Source organism: Nomia melanderi, chromosome 1, assembly GCF_051020985.1.
Source record: "Nomia melanderi isolate GNS246 chromosome 1, iyNomMela1, whole genome shotgun sequence".
Classification (NCBI taxonomy): Eukaryota; Metazoa; Arthropoda; class Insecta; order Hymenoptera; family Halictidae; genus Nomia; species Nomia melanderi.
In genome coordinates this window covers 28,436,943-28,456,404 of record NC_134999.1, presented here as the reverse complement: position 1 = coordinate 28,456,404, position 19,462 = coordinate 28,436,943, and the positions used below count along the sequence as shown (strand labels likewise).

General features: G+C 37.5%; 1 protein-coding gene across 1 annotated transcript in view; it reads left to right on the top strand.

The window, feature by feature from the left end:
• Positions 1-16,339, top strand: part of Tis11 (Tis11 zinc finger protein) — a 49,401-nt gene extending 33,062 nt beyond the window's left edge. Inside the window, exon 2 of the mRNA XM_031980343.2 lies at positions 7,622-16,339. Coding sequence (XP_031836203.2) covers positions 7,622-8,773 — 1,152 coding nt within the window. The 3' untranslated portion in view covers positions 8,774-16,339. The remainder of the gene's footprint in view (positions 1-7,621) is intronic.
• Positions 16,340-19,462: the final 3,123 nt, after the last annotated feature.

Here is a 19,462-nt window from a genome sequence, read left to right as displayed (position 1 = left end):
ATATGTATACGCTCCAGGAATAGTGATAAGGAAAATTGAGCGTATATGTACGTTACTGATGCAAATGGGTTAATATCTCCTAAGTTAACAAATAACTATACCTAATATTTAACATATTTCATTACTAATGTATATACTATGAACTTGCAAAAACTCATTAAAATTGGCGTCAACACATCAGCGCCCTTATCTTGTAAGTGACATATGTAGTTTTCTTTGGTTGTCGGTTATATTTAGTTGTAGAACAGAAATTAGAACAGAGTAACAATATCATGCATTAAAATTAGCCGCATCAAGATGAGCCATTAATATCTGTCGAAGAAGACAGATGCTCCAATCTGTAACGCGTGCAAGAGCCAAATAACCACTGATCATCTCGTTATATTAAATTTTCTGATGAGAGAAAAGGTTGCCGAACTATTTATATCAGAAAACATTTTTGACGGAAATATATAGAAAAATTAAATTTGCCATACTTCAACAATAATGTATATGAAAAAAAAAGTCATTGTAATGTTACATAAAACAATGTAGCTATAAATATTTTGTAACATTATTATAACAAACTCTGTATATACTTTTATACTTTAAGTTGTTACTACATTCACTGACGTAATTTTGATGTCTACATAAGATTCAATTAATTGTAAATCGAATTTTATCATTGTTTAATTTCATCGCATACAATATTAATTCACATTTCATGTACATGTTATAACTTCATCCGAATGTTCCTAATATATATCGAATGGAACGCAAAAATGGCAACTTAAATATTTCTGTTGCTTATAAAATATATAGAGTATAATATATTTTATAATTAAATATAAAACATTTTCAAAATATGTAATAAAATTGACCAGCCAACTATCAACCTTTTTACATCAATGTTCACGTAATAGTATCAATTCTAGTTGATTTATAAGGGAGCTGCAAACAGCAAAGACATAAATTTTGTTATCACGTTAAACAGTACCTAACATTAAAGGCACACCATTACCTTCAAACGCGTGAGAATTATCTAAACAAAAGGATTGGTAACGTTAAATGAGGATAATAGCTTAAAGGTTAGGTACGTTTTTCTTATAAGGAAATATAATGAAACCTGGCACACATGCAGAGTAACAAGAAAAAGAATTCGTATACCACATTGTTGACTGATGCTCCTTATTAGTACTATTTTGTTCGCATTCTCCAAACAATGCAGCTATAAACAACCTTTTCGTATATCTGTAAATAATAAAAACCTTTAAGTGCCCCCATTCACAGGTTATATCAAACACAAAAGCAGTTAACTGGTCCAACAGTGGCTAGTTCTAGTGTTAAATCGGAAGATCGATGTTCTACTGTACATCACATCTTATTCTTATTCCTTCACTGATTTCTGAGCAATTTTAAATCGCGCTCCAATCTGAAATATCAAAGGTTTCTCTCAACTCGCGAGATCATTTCACGCGAAAGAACCGTTCAACCTTCGTTTTCCACACAATGCGTGATACACATTTGGGTCACCTTCGAAACGGCATTGTTCCAACGTCCAAGTTTGCTTTATCCGATGATCGGCCGGCGCATCAGCCTCCGAATCGGACTTTCGCTGAATTCATTTTCCCGCGGATAACCGAGAGGTTCCCCTCTCGAGCGTCATTTCACCGAATCGCGCATTACGTTCGCCGGGAGTTACATACAATGTGGTTTTGCTGGCCACTTTCTCCTCTGGCCATGCTTCTCTCCCTGGCCCCGTCCATGGTGATTCAAGCGCGTCCACGGCATTCTCTCAGCCGAATACAGTAGTATCTCAATAGAAGTACATGACGGAGCACGAAAGGGAGGCAAGATTAAATTTCTTTTTACTCAAGACGTGAGATATTCATAGTAGATGGTTGTCTGGCATATTATGCAAGACCAATACAAAATTAGTTCAATGAATATTGCTCTTATCCCTTTGTCCTATGATACCTTTTACAACTGTGTCCAATAGAATTTCATCCTGATTCTAATCATTAATAATTTAGTAGATAAAGGAAAAAATTTGACGTTTATCCTATGTCTACATTTACTCTGAATGCTAAAGATTGATTGACCTAACGGAGACCTAACCAGACCAAATCATCCTTTTCAGCTTTTACGATTAACTCAGGACGTCAGAGCTGCAAGGTATGCATAATGCTGTGCTTATGCGGTATTCACTGATTGGTTAAATGTAACATATTGACCAATAGAAAATAAGATGTGAAAAGATAAAAGTTGACCAATGAGGACCGCGTTCCTTTCAGGGCTCTTCTCATGAACAACGCGGAGTACATACGGTGATGTTTCTGTTCACGAACAGTTCACGATCATTTCTGCCCAGTGTAGACCCAACATAAAAACGTTCCCGTTGACCGTTCACACGTGATTGCATCTTCCAGTCGAGCATTGATAAGGCGTGCAGTAACAGCGTAATACGCGTGGTGCACGTTCACATTGATACTCGGCTACAGTAAATAGCCGTTGCGCGTTGATGACTACGGGGATAACCAACACTTGCGACATCGTCCGTGTGTCTCTCCTTGCATTAATACCTGGGCTCTGCAGGTTAATTGCGAGAACGGCGACGTGTCTGTGTGTCGTGTATCGTGCGACGATCACACGTCTCTGTATGCGGTAAATAATCGGCCTCGTGGAAATTTCCAGCCGCCGGGTAATTCGATGTGAATCTTTGCCTTTGAGTTCCTTTTCGGTTGAACGAAACGTTTGATGATTGCATCGATCGGTTTTGGATGGACACCTGTACCATCTTAACGCTAAATATACTGCGATCGGTTAAATGGTTGGTTTGAAAATTTGGTTTAAAATCTTGCATTTCTCCTCGTTCATTTAATATTAAATCAATTGCAATATTATTCGATTAATCAGTTCTCTAAGATTTGTTTTTCTAATAAGAAATATTTATCGTTTAACCAGTTCACTGCATTCGACGAGTATACGAGTATACACGTCCGATTATCAAAATCTAAATCAGTTTTCAATTTTTATTTCCTTTTGTTTCTGTTAATACTAGGAAAAATCTATCATCTGGTTTTTACACCTCTATCTTGTATCCAGTTATTTGGCTGGTTGTGTGAATAGGTACATTTAGTGTTAGGTCTTGGTTACATCTTGGTTAGGTTAAGTAAGAAATTTTAGTCTCGAGAAAAATTAGTTTAATCTGTCTAAACAGATTTTATTGATTTTATTATGTGTATGTCAATGAATTATGTAAGTAGTTTCTTACAAAAATAGCAAGGTCAATAACTGCAATTATCGACCAAGTTGTTTGAATCTAAGATACGTATTAGGGCATCGTATATATGGATTCTAAGAATGAATTTTCATGAGATTGCTACTTCCAGTGATGAATCTGTTCATTGTGCACGTGCAACGTGTATGTTCAGATAAGGATAGGAATGGATGTGTTGTTCGCTCGAACATTTCATTTTTCTGTCTTCACGGATTTATGTTATTGTTTCTTCGTAGAATTAAATGGAAATATGCGTGGTGAGATTTAACAGTAGCACGGTTGAAAGTGTGCTGAGCAGTAGAAAGGGAAATGTGAGCCTATTTTTCGCTATCATGGTTCAGTGTCGTGCGATGTACGCAGTTGTAGCGAGTGTTCGCGTGTGTGTACAGAAGCTCATGTTTAAAATCGACCGCTGCTCTCGTTTTCACGTATGCCTCAGTGAAAAACACTGACTTATAAATAAAATATGTTTGTGCATCGCTATAGAAGGATTCTGACTTTATTATTACAAAGTATTACATGAAAATAGAAAACTTAGTCGAATAATTGGGTACAAAAGTAGAATATTTTAAAGTCATATACGAAATAAGAAGCTTCAAAGTTATAAATTATCTATTTCTTCATTAAAGGAGATTAAATATTAAAAAAAATTTTTTTTTTAAGAAGTTTCTTTAAATCCGTTTACTATATTCTACAGAATTTATGAGGCTATTTTTTAAACGACACTTTTAGTGTTATTTATTATTATCAATATGGTATTATTACATTCCACTTTCTAGTTTGTGTCACATGTTTTTTAACACTTCCACTTCTGGCGACAGTTAGGGTTGATTACGTTTGGATAATTACAAGTTACATGACTTTAGTTTTAGTTATCTTGATGATATCATTAATTTTTCAATACGTTAAAATCCTTTTTAACATCTCCGGATTAAATGCAAATTATTCTGCCGTCGGCTGTATTTCCATATCTTTATTGACCCGCTCTTCTTGAACTGTTCGAATGATATTTTTATATTTAATACGGCAGCACATTTTCTCTGAACTATAATTCTTTTATTTGAATCGTGAATGTTGGATTTAATTTCGTCTGTGAAAATCACGTTTTTTCAGTCTTTCGTTTTCTTCAATCTTCGATTTACCTAAAAGATTATTTAAATGTAATGAAATAATACTATGTCGACGAACTAACCTCGTGCTTAACAAACAATATATTAAGAAACAAATACGTGTTTTTACATTATCAGGCATTCAAATAATATAATGAAATAGCTATTAACGTGACCTGCTCCTAAATATCACTGAATGCATTAATTTTTATTACTTTGGTAAATTTCACATTCATTTGTATTGAACAAAATAACAAGACACTGTCTTTTTACTAATTGCAAACGTCATACATATTGTAGACAATAATTTAAACAAAGTCATGTTAGTGAATAATTTCTAATACGAACTACTGCACATATATCCAAGACAGGATGATTCACATCGTTTATACATTAATTTCATACAGTTTTTTAGTATTCTCGGTTAAATGTATATTTTTATAGCCACTAAAGCTATCTTCAAGTACAACTTTACTTTGACACGACTCATAATCCCTGGACTGGAATCAAAATTTTTACTTTATTTTATTTTTATCTGCTGTGACTTCAATTTTTGCTCGCGGAGCACTTCGAATTTACGATTCTTTCGAAATGTTTGTTAACTCTTTTGCGCTTTAGTCTATTGAAAAAGAAAACTTAGCCGATTGCTACACTTTAGCGATGATTCAGCGACCGTTAAACATGAATCACTTTTATTCTCTTTCAAGATTTTATAGTACGATTAATTTCATTAGAAGGAGATACTTGTTTAAAGTAGTACAATTAAAATAGATAGCCACAGTAAAATAAAGTATGAAATTACTGTTGCGTTAAATAGTGAGAAATATACTGTAATGTCAATTAATCTCTTTTGTTTCAAAAGAAAGGACTCGGTAGAACAGTTTCATTTGCTTCGAATACCATTCTTTTCTTAATTATATGAAACGAAGTTTCTTTTAGTTCGCGTCATGAATTATTTAGTCGGTTGATGGTGTCACAGTTGTTGAGACAGAACCTTTAGAAATCCTTTGCATGTTAAACCGATTGTTTCATTGTCACATGAATTTACAAACAAGTATTATATTAAATAGTAATCATCGTGTATTAACTTTGAATGAAGAAATAATATATCATTGAACCTAGTGTCACACGATCGAAATATTTTTTAATACTATAAATTACATGAAATTAAATTGATTGTTTCTGTATTATTTTAGAAATAATATATTACATTTTCTTGTATAACGCAGTAAATTAACACTAGAACAACCGCACTCGTCAAAATGAGAGATTTTAGTTTCTTTATTTCTCACTTATTGACACAAGTATTAAATATTCGAAATGACTTGAAGAATATATAGTTTCACTTCAATACTATAATCAATATAAAAAGAATATCTATTGTTATACAAGAATTACATGTTATTCATGTTAAATCCTCGGTTGTTCCAGTGTTAATCATGCTCTATACTAAGGTATATAACGAAACACAAGGTTTAGACGCTCACAGAAATGGCTGGGAGAATACTTTAGGTGAAATGCTACCTTTACGGTCTGGCCCTGCCGATAAACCTTCAAGATTCTTGCCTGCCATATCTCTCGACCTGTCCAAAATACCGTACGATTGGATTGTTTCTAAAGGACGTTTGTTCCATGCGCGTACCTACATTCTCGGATCCCAGGTAGTTTCTCGTTCCATGAATTTCGGGCTTTCACCGTTGAAAACGTCGAACCTTTGTCTCTTCTTTTATACCTGAACGAACAACGTGATTTATTTTAAACGTTGCCAGCAGCCATTCGGGTTCAACCAATTTAGAAATAATTTCGGATAGCGTTGTTCACGTTATCCTTGTGTTTCTGTGAGTCGTGCAAAATGTCACTATACGTGGAACATTGAAAAAGTTCTTGAAAAGTGTAACTGAAAACATAAAAGATTGAGTTAATCGCTTTATTTTCGAAGGTGTATTCTATAAATACATCGCAAAATAAATCTCAACAAACTTACGCACATATCAATTAATTTTTAGTGTAATATTTAATTTAAGAATAACTAACATTGTCTAGGAATCATTTTCTAGACCACCTTATATATTCGTTATATCAAAATGAAGTAATGGTTAAACGAAGCATAATATTTCTTTACTAAATTTCGTGAGCGCTAATATCTTTGATTATAATATTGAAAGATCTCGCTTATACATTTTGTAATTGATAAGACAGTAATGTGAAATTACTTATATAATAAGTAATGTAATAAGAAACGAAGAATCCAATCTACTTTTCAAATGACGCATAATCTCTTGAAGATGATGTAAACATTTTTTTACGTACCTAAGAATTTATCTATAGTCCGTATTTCCGATTAGAGGTTTGATAGAAATGAATCACGATTATTGGTCAAGGATTTACGTTCATGTATTATCTGATTACATAAAAGTTCTGATGTCGTAATGTTTACGATTACTCGCATTTTCGGATAAACGGCGTGTATTGTTCGACGAATCATTGTGAAGTTACAGCAATTACGCCAGCAATCACCTGTAATACAACCTGAATTTGTTGCTTACAGAAATCCTGGTGAACCTTAAATCACCACGTTACAGAGAGACTCGTCAAGCAGATAACGATAGCGTGAATAAATCACGATTCGTCATGCTCGTGCCAATTTGTTTTTTTTTTTGTTTTGATAAATCGTATTCGAAATAAAAACATAACACGTAATACTTTCAAATACTGCTCTAATCAGTTTCACAGCCCATTCAACGAATAAAATGGTTTCACCGAGATAAAAGTAATGTAAAATATAAGGGAGTTTACTTGATGTACAAAATTCAAGCAATCCATGATGTATTCAATTTATAGAATTTTCTTTATATTATTTCACGTGCATCACATGAATCGCTCATTTCCCAAAGTGATCAACTCCAGGAGACAGAAGTGTCAAGACTAAAGAAAATTGTACGACAACATCAATTAACAATTTTGCTGTTAAACATCGAAATAATTCCTGAGCGTTTTACATAACATTAATTTTTTCGTAGCAAAGATAAATAGGAACAATTATTAACAGTTTGCCATTATAATTCTTACATTATACTGTTGCCAACTTATATTATAAAACATTTTTACTCGACATCAGTTGCGTTACGTATTACTATTATTTCCTAACAATTCGGAACTGTCGGTGATCGGTGACCGGCACGGTGTTAACCTGTTAACTAAATGAATCCCGGATTACAAGAAACTTCAAAAACCACTTGTTTCCTTGTTACAGAATGCAGCTACCGCGAAGACAAAGGAATCGTCATCAACATCGACGACGAACAATTCCAGCAACGGCACGTCCGGCAACAATGGTGGCCACGCGCCCCTGCGTCGTAGCTACACCTCCCTGGTGACCACGTTGATTGAGCAGCATCGCAAACTGGACCGAAGCGCGAGCGAGCCGACCTCTCGCTACAAGACCGAGCTGTGTCGGCCGTTCGAGGAGAGCGGTACCTGCAAGTACGGCGACAAGTGTCAGTTCGCGCACGGCTACAGTGAGTTGCGCAATCTCGCCCGCCATCCGAAATACAAGACCGAGCTCTGCCGCACGTTCCACACAATCGGTTTCTGCCCGTACGGCCCCCGGTGCCATTTCATTCATAACTTCGAAGAGGCGCGAATCCACAATCAGAAAGTGAGCGCGCAGTTGGGCTCCACGCAGCCAAACATCATGGGCTTGAACCCGTTGTTGAGCGCCGCGGCGGCGGCAGCGGCGGCCGCAGCCGGTAACAACTGCAATGGATCGAACGTTACTCAAACCGTGAGCAGCGTCAGCCTTCTCGAGCAGATCGTAGCCTCGCCGCAAGTTGCGGCCGCTGCGGCAGCTGCGGCTACCCCTAGCCTCATGAGAACCAACTCGTTGAGCTTGTGCAGCAGCAATAACACGTACAATCCGCCGCCCTTGCTCCGGACCAACTCGTTGAGCTTGACCACCACTCAACACCACCACCACCATCACCACCATCATCATCATCAGACCGGCACCACTGGCGTCAGCTCGGTGGTCGGCGCATCCAGGCTGAAGCCTTTAAGCCTCAGCAGCCCGACCTTCTCGCTCAGCAGCACAGGGGAGTCGATCTCGCCGTCGTCCAGTCTCAGCCAGTCGCCAACGAATTCCATGGCGAGCTTCTTCAGCGATGACTGCAGCCAACAACCATCCCTGAGCCTACCCACCACGGCGTTCAGCTTCGGCCAGGATTTCGGGCTCCTCGCGACAAGGCAGAGTCCTAGTCCACGGACGAACAGCATGTGCAGTCCGCTCAGCTCGGACGAGCTGACGCCCAGGACTCCATCCCCATTGTCGCCGAACGCTGATTCCAGGTTGCCGGTTTTCAACAGGATCAGCAGCTCCCTTGGGGACTTCAAGAATCTGAAAATCTAAGGTGCTACCCTAGCCACCTGCACACACACACACGCGCGCGTGCGCGCACACGCACACACACAACACACGCATATACACAGACACACTGTCAAACCCATACATTGACACAAGTACACAGTTACACGCAGTCCCGAGTCCTTCGAACTCTTTGGTACATTTCTCTTTGAAAATTTGATTCTATCGAAGATAGACGGCTCACGACGACGTATAGAGGAAAATAGAAGACAAAGAGCTTCGGACACGAAAACACGCTATATAATTTATCTCTACCGAAAAGACAGGAGAACGTGAGGGAGAGCGGACGGACCTCTCCCACCGACTTGAGAAGTTTCTTTTTTTCTGTTTTTATTTTCCCCACTACTATATATGTATATGTACGTTTTTTTTGGTCTTAAACGATCGAGTTGCATTTCTCGTGTGGGACGGATCTTCCTTCTCCATCGAACTCGGCTTCTTATTTAAGCGTTTCTTTTCTGTTCGTAGGACACGTTAGACATTTTACTCGCGTTCTTTAAGCGATCATCTCTTCCCTTTTATCATAATCGTCTTGATTATTAATAATATTATTAATATTATTATATTATTATATATTATATATTATTCGCTAGAATTAATAATTATTAACGTTATCAGTAATATCACTATCAACACTATCATTACTCTTAACCGTATTAGTAGCGTCAGTCACTGTCTGACTCCGACCGCCAGAGCCGTTTTCTTCTTCTTTTCTTCTTTTCTTCTTTTCTTCTTTTCTTCTTTTCTTCTTCGTCTTCTACTACTTCATCATTTTTTACGTTAGATTTACGTTCATTTAGCGGAAAAGTCGAGATTGTATCAGCCCGGATGTCTCGACCTGCTCGCGTGAGAATCCTCGGATAATTCAACTGCGGGAAAAAACGGGGGGCGGGCGAAAGAAAAAGGATACTACCGGGTGGCGAGGATACGCGAGAAGCCTGCTGAAACGAGAGCCGGAGGTGTCCAAGCTTCTTTTCCGAATCGCAACTTTCCTCGGGCGAGTTGTTCCTTGATCTCCGTCGAGACTACGTTATCTCGACTTGTTCCCTTCGGCTCTATGCGCTCGGCTAGCTTCAATGTCTCCTTCGTCGCTCGGTTTCGCTCCCCGGCCCGCGAGGATGATCGCGAAGCGTCGTTCGATCCGGGGCAGGTGAAACGTTGCAATATTCCAAAACAGTTTTAGTTGCGTTTCTGTAATTTCATTTTTTTTATTTTTTGTTTTAAATAATTCTGAATCCCTTCGTTCGAGAAGAAGGAAGGGAAGGGAAAGTTGTCTTGAGAGTGAAAGGGAGGCGAGAGCGCGGCCCGCGCTCGCGCGTGTGTTTGAGGGGGAGAGAGCGAGAGACAGAGAGAAAGGAGAGCGTGATAGATCGGTACGTAAAGGAGAGAAAGATAGAGTTAGCGCGGAGGGGGGAGGTCGGTGACGAAGCGCGTGAAACGGATCAAGAATCAAACATCATGCTATGCAAATTAAGTGGCTTAAGAACTCCGATTGTCTTCCAATGTTAGAGAGCGAGTGAAAGTGTGCTTGTGTGCGTGAATGTTGCGAGCAAGTGTGCGTGCGCGCGAGTGTGTTATATTATATAGTCAAGGTAAGAGAGGAAGATGGCTGAGGGACCGAAGTGGCGGTGAGAGAGCAGGCGGTGTGTGGTAATGAGCAAAAGGAAGATAATAAGAGAAAGTGGTGCGTTCGTGAGTGTGTGGAAGCTAACGCATGGGAAACGGACGTGTCCTCTGAGTAAGTGAATGAAAGCGTGCTCGTTTAAGGATAAGTTATACGAAGCCGTTAGGTATATTTTATTGGCGGGCACTCGCCCCGCAGGGCTTTCGATCGAAATATATAGATATATATCGATGCTTCGAGACGGCAACCACTTTTCTTTTTCACGCTGCAGAGAACAACGTGTTTTCTTATACTTTTTTTTTCTTTGTTTTTTTTCTATTCTTTTTCGTCCTTGATCGGAACGATGTTCGAAAAGAGAACGATTTCTTGAGAGAAAGATTATTGGAATCAGTGACCAGACCTTTTCTTGTTTAGAACCCTCGTTTTATTGATTTTTCGAGACTACGTTTCTTCACTTTTTCGCGGCCGCTTTTTTCCGGGACTCGGTGAAGTTGGTGATGCGTGCCTTCCCAGGAAATGTTGCTTTTTTCCTTTTTACGTTGTTCGGTAACTTTAACGGTGCAGTTAGATTCCTTTTTATGGGTTTTTCCGGTACGAAAGAAAAGACAGGAATGTTTTGGTTTTATTTCGTTTCTTCGCCGAGTCCGATGATTGACCGAAGAAGGCACGAGAACCGAAGGGTCCAAACAGAATTTCCCGGAGAGGTGTTCAGAGCATTTTTACCAAAAGAAAGGAAAATCTCGACAGTTTTAATTACGCAACAGAAACCCAGAATAAGTAGCATAGGGAAATATCGATGTGGCTTCCTCGTAGTGCCTTAAAGTAGGCCTCGATTAGTAAATAAATGACGAGTGAATGATTTGTAGAGAGAGAGTGAGAGGGAGAGTAACAATCATCATCAATGTCGTGGTATATATATATATATATATTATTCTCTCCCAATTTAAAAAAAATTGTGATATGTAACTACTGCAATAGAAATATAAACTATTATTAAAAAAAAATATTCTATTATAGAGAGTGAACAGAAGGGAGAGAAAGAGAAGGAATCAGAGAGAGAAAGAGAGAGAGAGAGAGAAAGAGTGTGTGTGTTGGATCGAGCGAAAGAGAGAGTGATTGAGAGTAATGAGGCGACGTATTTTTCAAAGTGCTTCCGGTTTCGCGGAAGAAATCAGTTTTCGCGCTTGGGAACGTTCAAAATTCGCATTTCGAAAGCCATGGTACAAACGAAATGTCTTTCAGCGTTTCGCGAAATGTCAACGAAGAGCTAAGAAAATTCGATCGAGGTGCCGTGGTCGAATTCGAATCAGTTCCCCTCGCCGAAAAAGAAAAAAAACGTTTTGCTTCCACGACACGTCGCCTCCTCGCGAATATTGAGAAGGGATTAAAAGAAAATTACAAAAAAAAGGAGCAAGCAAAATAAAACGAAAGTGCCTAAATGACGTGGTTTCTGAAAAAAATCGAATACATTTTGTATATATGCACACTACACACTTCTTACGGTAAACAAAAAATGTTTTCGTTTAATTTATACTTGAAAGCAAATGTTATTATAGTTTTAGTTTATCATTAATATTATTATATTATTATTAATATAATTATTTTATTATTAATAATTATTATTAATTATTAACTATTATTATTTTTTATTATTATTATTGTATTCGCAACACTATACGCCTCAGTCGCATCTGAAGTAGATCTTTGGCTACTTCGACGAACAGCACGGCATCCATTTAAATATTGTCACCATTTACTATTTATCTGGTCAATTGTTTCTTTTTTCTACTATTTCTTTTTTATTATATCATTATTATTATTATTATTAATATTATTAATATTATTATTTGTTCTTTCCTCTTGCAACGATGAAATCAATTGCGAGTGCTCATGTAGTCGATTGCTTCGACGATCGTCGTTCAAAACTCCGAACTAACGTCAATTAGTCCCGTGTCTTATCCGATTATCTCCGTCATTTTTGCGGTTATATATACATATATATTTAAACACACAAACACACACACACACATATATACACACTCTATATTATTGCTATTATTATTAATATTATCACTATTGCTATTTACTACTATTGCTGCTATTACTACTTTATACTACTACTGTCACTATCATCACACGATTTACCACTAACCATTACTTTGTCACTACCATTAATGCTGGTTCAACATTCACGCAGATCGTTGTGTCTCGCCTAATACGTTGTCATCGATCATATCACCGTTCATTATCGCGATTGTCCTCCATCGAAGCATCTTCTCGTTGTGCCCAGATGTCGTTCAACTTCGCATATTCATCGTCGAATCGTCGCGAACGTCACGCCTGCGTCGAAACTACTCGTTTCCCCCGTGTCTCGCGAGATTCCTTCGATATCCGGAGCTTCTATATTCTTCGTTCGCGCAATTACCAGAATAAACCTAGTAACGATCATCATTCAGAACCTTCTCGTCGACGAATATCAATCGACAACACCTAAAAACACCAGGATCTCGTAGAGAATCACGAAACTGGCAGTTTCCTCGAAAAATCGAATCCAGTTCACCAGTGAACAGGTAACAACTACAAAAAAGAGAGAAATTCGATTCAAAGTTTAATGGAGCGTTGACTCATGCGTCACTCGGCAATGGCACGCTCAGTTGCGCGCCTGTCAATTAGAAAATCTCGTATGACGCGCGGAGAGGGTCAATCGGAGCGAGACGAGTCCGCGCAAACCTGCCGGACAGACAAACAAACAGGGAGAGAGAAAGAGAGGAGAGACGAACATACGTACACGCAACACATTCGCGTTTATCGGGCGCAGAGAGTGAAAGTCCCTAAGAGTTTCTTCTCGCTCGGCCGGGAAAAGTAAAAAGATGCGTGGGCACATGATTACAGCGGCGGGTACGGGCACAGGAGGAGGAGTTGTTCGACGTGCGCGTTCTCGAAAAAGCCAGGTTCCACGGCGCGCTCGTTTTGTCGCGTTCGAAGGTGAAACCGGGAAAAGACATTCTCTCCGACTCGCGAGACGCTCGCGACTACCAATCCACACGACGACGAAACAAGTAGCAAAACAGCAGACCGTTTCAAAAGCGTCCAACGTGATGCTACACCATGGGTTCCCTCGTCAATGTTCGCTGCTCCCCGATGTGTTAGGCTCCCGAAACGCATTGAATCTTGCAGCGGCGCAGGCAATGCTACAAGTGACGGGTGTAAGTCTTTCAAGGTTTTATTGTAAATGTTGCACTTGAACAATAACTGAAAAACGCTTGAACCCACCATTCGTAATGATGGCCGCATCGCCGCAAGTTTCAACGTGTATGATGGCTTTTACGCTCTTGCATCTTCTTTCCGGATGTTTACCTCCTCTGTTCTTCACTTTTGAGTTTCTTTCCTCACCCGCAACCGGCTAAAAAGCTGGACAGGCTCGAGAGAGAAAGGGTACTTCCCTTTCGCTGTTCTAGCTTCTAAGCTCCTTGGCGTTGCTCCTATAGACTGGACTAATTGTTTTCTTTCTTTCTTTCTTCTTCTTCTACAACAATCTTATTTTTTACCTGTTTAATAACTATTAATCGATATTTAATTTATTGATCGCGGTTCGGATACGACGGGCAACACTCTCCGTTTTCGTTTTCTGTTCCGAGCGGACAGCGTTTATCGCTGAGCTTTTCTTTTTCCGTGTTCCTCCCGGTCTGTGGTTCGCCGAGTGGAACGAGTCGCTGTGTCGAGCGGGCGGGACCGCGCGCTTCGATTCATTCGTACGATCGACTCGTTCCTCGTTCAATTACCGTGGACTATCGATCGATGTATCCACTGTTTCGAACGAGACTCGCACGCTTCTTTAGCTTTTCTCGAGTATATTATTTAACTTGTTGCTGACGATCAAGCCGAAGCGAGCTAGTGTGAGGGAGAGAAAGAGAGAGCGAAAGAGAGAGAGTGTGTGTGTGTACGTGTGCGTGTTTCTTTATTTCTTTTTTTTTCTTAGTTAATTAGTGCAATTAATATTATTTACGTATTTATTTGAACGATCATTTTTAAGACGACAGATTTCTACCGATTGCGAGCCAAAAGCATGCATATCCTTCTTAGTTTCCGCAACCCGCCATTTTGTTTTCGCCGCGTCGGCAAAGGAGCGTGCGTGGTTCTTCGAAGTAGCACCATGGTCGATTTCATGCGGAGCTCGATAGGAAGCCACGAAAAATGTTCGAATCGAGAACGATTTTTTCCCTCATTGTGGTGGCAGTGGTTCCACGGGATTATTTCTGCGTGCACGTCAGAGAACGTGGGCGGCGGACACACCCGTGACGATCCGGATCGGAAACCGCGTGCGAGGGGACTCTGTCGTAGCTCCGAACGACGCTGATTCTTCGTAACCCTCGTGTTATAGACTTGACAACTTATATATATATATATTAAATATAATATTAATAAATAATATACTTTACGTTACGTCTCTTTTTTAATTTAATATATTTATTTTTTCAATCAAGTATTTATATATTTATACAATATTTTATACAACGTTCTTCACAGATACACATAAATGTAACGACGCCCGTTACGAAACGATGTAATGTGACAGGTCGATCTCTTGGCTCTCAGAGGAAAACCGAATCATTCTTAGCAACCCTCGCAACCCCGTTTCTTTTTTCTTTATTTTATTTTATTTCTTTTTAATATTTTCTTCCATTTCTCCGAGACCAACCAACCAACCAACCAACCAACAAACCAACCAACCAATCAATCAACCGAAATATATAGTTTCTCTCCCCCTTTTGTCGGCCGCGCGATAGCAATCGGGTTTACCGGAGGTGCAATCGTCGCGGCCATTCCCATCGGAAACGTCGAAAGTGTGTGTATACTTAATTTCTCCTTGTGATACGACGCGACCCCGACATGGTCGTTCGAGAAAGATTTTGCGCGGGAGATCGTGTTCGACGAAAGATAACAGAGAGAAAGAGAGGGAGAGGGTGGGCTTGCGCGAGAGGAAAAGTATGAAAGGATGGACAGGGAACAAGAACGAGTGGATGAGAGAGCGAGAAAGAGCGACGGAATGAAAGTGTATGCATGTGATTATTTGCGTATGAAAAAGGGAGAGAGAGAGAGAGAGAGAGATAGAGAGATAGAGAGATAGAGAGAAATATAGAGAGAGACAGTAGCTATACGTACTAAGAGAACGAAATGCGATGTAGCGATTTGGGAGCCAATTGATAGGCTGACGGAAGTCGTTTGAACTGGATTCCAGTGTTACCAATGTCTCGATGAGATTTTCCAAGTCCTAGACGGTGACAGGTTGAATCGGACTCTCGTGTATTTTACGTCTCTCCGGCTTACAATTCGTTTTAACATTGAAAACATGATTTTGGGCAATGGCACTTGTTTTTGGACCGCGCCGGAGAGCGGGCAAATCTTCAGTGGAGATGTCATGGGGATTTTACGACGCGCGGATTGTTTGTCCGCGTTAATCGTATATAAACACGAGGCATACTGGTTCGAACGACTTTCGTTTAATCCACAATGGGACCACAATGGTGATAAATGCATATAGAATTTCGTTAATTAGAGAAATGGCAAGCCTTGATGAAAACGAAACGAAATAATGTGGAAAGAATACTGCACGCTGCGAAGGGGCGGGCCTCGTCCGTCCGCCACGACGGTGTTGATGCATTTTGTAGAATTTTTCATTTGGCAAGAAAGTAGGTTTTTGTTCGATTTTGCGACTCGATATTTTGCTCTTCCATTTTTGCCCCTGCGCCGCGCGCGCGTACGCCAAACGGACAGGCCTCGTCGTTCTTCGCAGCGAATTTACATTTACCGATGAAACACACAATACACGCAAGTCTCATGTACCACGAATGAAAAAATTTGTAGTTCGATAAGTATTGCCAACAATACACTATCTATTTATAATACATTTTATTATTACAAAATAATGGACTTTGTGTTGATTGATTTATGTTTCCTGCTCCCTTGCTCCTTACGCTCTGTGTAGTTTTTAAGAATTAGTTCTAGTTTCGTGTAGAATGTAATGGTGAACATTATGGGAGTCAATGGAAGATGAAAATTTGTTTTTGAATTTTGTAATTGATAATAGGGGTTTCCTTTTTATGGGAAAAGACATTTCTGTAGATTTCATTAGGGCTGATAAACTTACTGAAATGAGATGTAAATGATTTTGCGTTACTGAAGTTTCTACCGAGTTATACTTTCCTAAATAAATTCGAAGAGATTATAATCGGAACTATAACGATGCATGTATTTATTTTAGTTGCGCTATTGTTCATAGTAAAAATATATAGATTTTGCATAATTTAAATCCTTTTACTATTTTGCTTATAAAGTAAGTTTGAAGATATAGTAAATTAAATGACGCATTACAGTAAACTAATTTAAAAAAGAATTATTAGTTTGAGATATTTTAACTTTAAGAAATGTTTGTTAAAATAGATATTTAATTCTACGTTGGATCCTGAGCATCTCATTCTGCAAGTTCTTCCAGTAGCATTAAACACTTTATATAGATATGCAATTTATTAATTAACTGTATCAAGTTTTGAAATGAAAAATTATCTATTTTGAATATATGATATCAATTATCTTAGGTAATAATATATTTCAACAGCTTTTAAATTTCAACGAAATAATTTATTCAGTATTTAATCCGACGATTAAAATGTATACGTTCCAACATTAAACAAATCATATTTTATAATCATACTTTATTAGTTTAATTTTTTGTAATTTTAATTTCTTATAATTGTTACATTATGAAATGTAACACAATGACTATTGAAAAAACACATTACAAGAAACTCTGTCTTCCTCGTAAGTGTCTGGTAAGAAAGACATTGTACACTAAAGAAGTAATGTAGATTTGATACGAATAGTTTCACCTAAATTTTGCACAACAAATGCATATGTATTAGGATTCATTGGTTTTACTGTAGAATATTTTCAAATAATCTTATCCTAGTTCATACAATTCTAGTACATATCTCAAATTAATTAAAAAAACGCTGTTACAACTGTGATTGCAGCAAGACATAATATATTTATTTAGAAAGTTCTTACTCGAATGGTTTCGTTCTCACGGAAGACAGCATTTAAACCATGAAAAATGGTACGAACAAATTACATCATGAAACTTTCAGTGTTCAAGAAATACTTAGTATTTTTTTAAACATAGATTATCAATGGTAATGCAATAATTCAAACGATGGGCGTACGGGTCAACATGTAAAGTTATACCCTTAACAGGAAGACTGTGAGCTGATATATTTTATCTCGAGTTTATTTCACAATTGGTAATAAACACTTCAGCAATCGATTGCTTTATTATTTGAAACATTTTCATGTCTGACGATTTTAATACTCGTGATCCTTTTAAACTATATATTTATAAATAAAATGTGCACTGATTTACAAAAATATTTTAAATTCATATATTGTTAATAGAAATGGATATCTTAGATGCGTGTCATTCGATTTCGATTGAATGTACACATATTAATCTCTCATGTGCTCTAAGCATCATATGTACAGAAATTTCAAAATATTTACCGTAACCGGTGAGTATAATATTTCTATTCTAAATATATCGATTTTAAATACTTTCGTAGATCAGTGTAAATACCTTTAATCAAATGATTATTAAAGTTGTTAATATAAATAGTAATAAAAATAATGAAATAGGTAGTTGAAAATATGATATTAGTCTGCTGTGGTATAACGCAGATGGAGTTACAATTCCTCTGAGCTCTGCAGGCTTATGTTTGGCGACTCTGGTTCATATCGTTTCAGATATACACTACTGCTGATAAGTATTCGGATATTTCGCACATGGTACAGTAACAGTACCTAAATATTACTGCAGAGCTTAATTAATGTAGTGTAGCAACACTTTATTTCTTTACTAAATGAATAAATTATACATTGAAATGATATATTGAGTACTTACGTTATATACGATAAGAATTTATTAAATTATAAATTAAAATTAGGGGACGTATCAATTATCGCATCTATTCTTAACTTTATATTGCCACGTTCAATAGAAAATGCTTTCATTCGACCTACAGTTGGAAAATTAAATCACCTTTTAAATTCAAGAACTTTGAAAAAAATGAAAAAAAGATTTTCAATTTGTAATGCTATTATCGAATATACGAATATACGAATCATTAAGCTATCACGCAATTTATATTCTAAATGTGTATTTACAAATCACTTCCTAAAATTTAATTTATACACATTTTCGTACTTTTTGTTCGGGCATATTTTGTATTCGTTTTGTAAAAATGTTAAACAAAAACGATCGATTATTTATATACAATCGAATAGTTCGTCAGAAAGTCTATAAGTGATATCGTTGCTAAGTACGAAGCACATATTGTATTTTTTGCTCTGGGTGAACGTCATCAACAAGGAAATCACTACAAGGTCGAGACTGTAGGATTTCACAGGATTTTATTTGTCATCGTGACATATTTGTAGCTGTTCCAGGTGTGATCGGCGTCATAATTGACATTGAGATACTATCTAGCTCTTAAGAGCTGCATACGAATTAGTAATAGTAAAAGTTGAAAAACCGTGTACAGAAAATCTTTAACTTTAAAGGCTATTATAGGTTACATCAGCCCCACTAACTCTGAAGTATTTCTTAGCTTTTTGTAGACTTGAATGAGTCAGTAATGGTAACAATTAAATGAATATTTGCATAAACTGATTTTAACCTTTGTTTTTCATTAACGATGTATTTTTCGTAAAGTGCTGCCTCTTTAGCATTATAAAACAAATATTAATATTTAAGATTATTATTTTGACCAAAAATAGTAACACTCGAGTGGAAAAAATATGAAATATACATTCAAGAAGGGAAATAATACTATTGGAAAATAAGGTAAACATACTTTTTTAAAAATGAAATTTCTTATTTTGTACAACGTGCTAATCTAACTTGACTGTTGGTAACAAATCAATCATTTTTGATCGCATAAAATATATAAGTGACAAACATTCCTTTTTAAAAAACAATTTGAATGATGATAAACTGATAT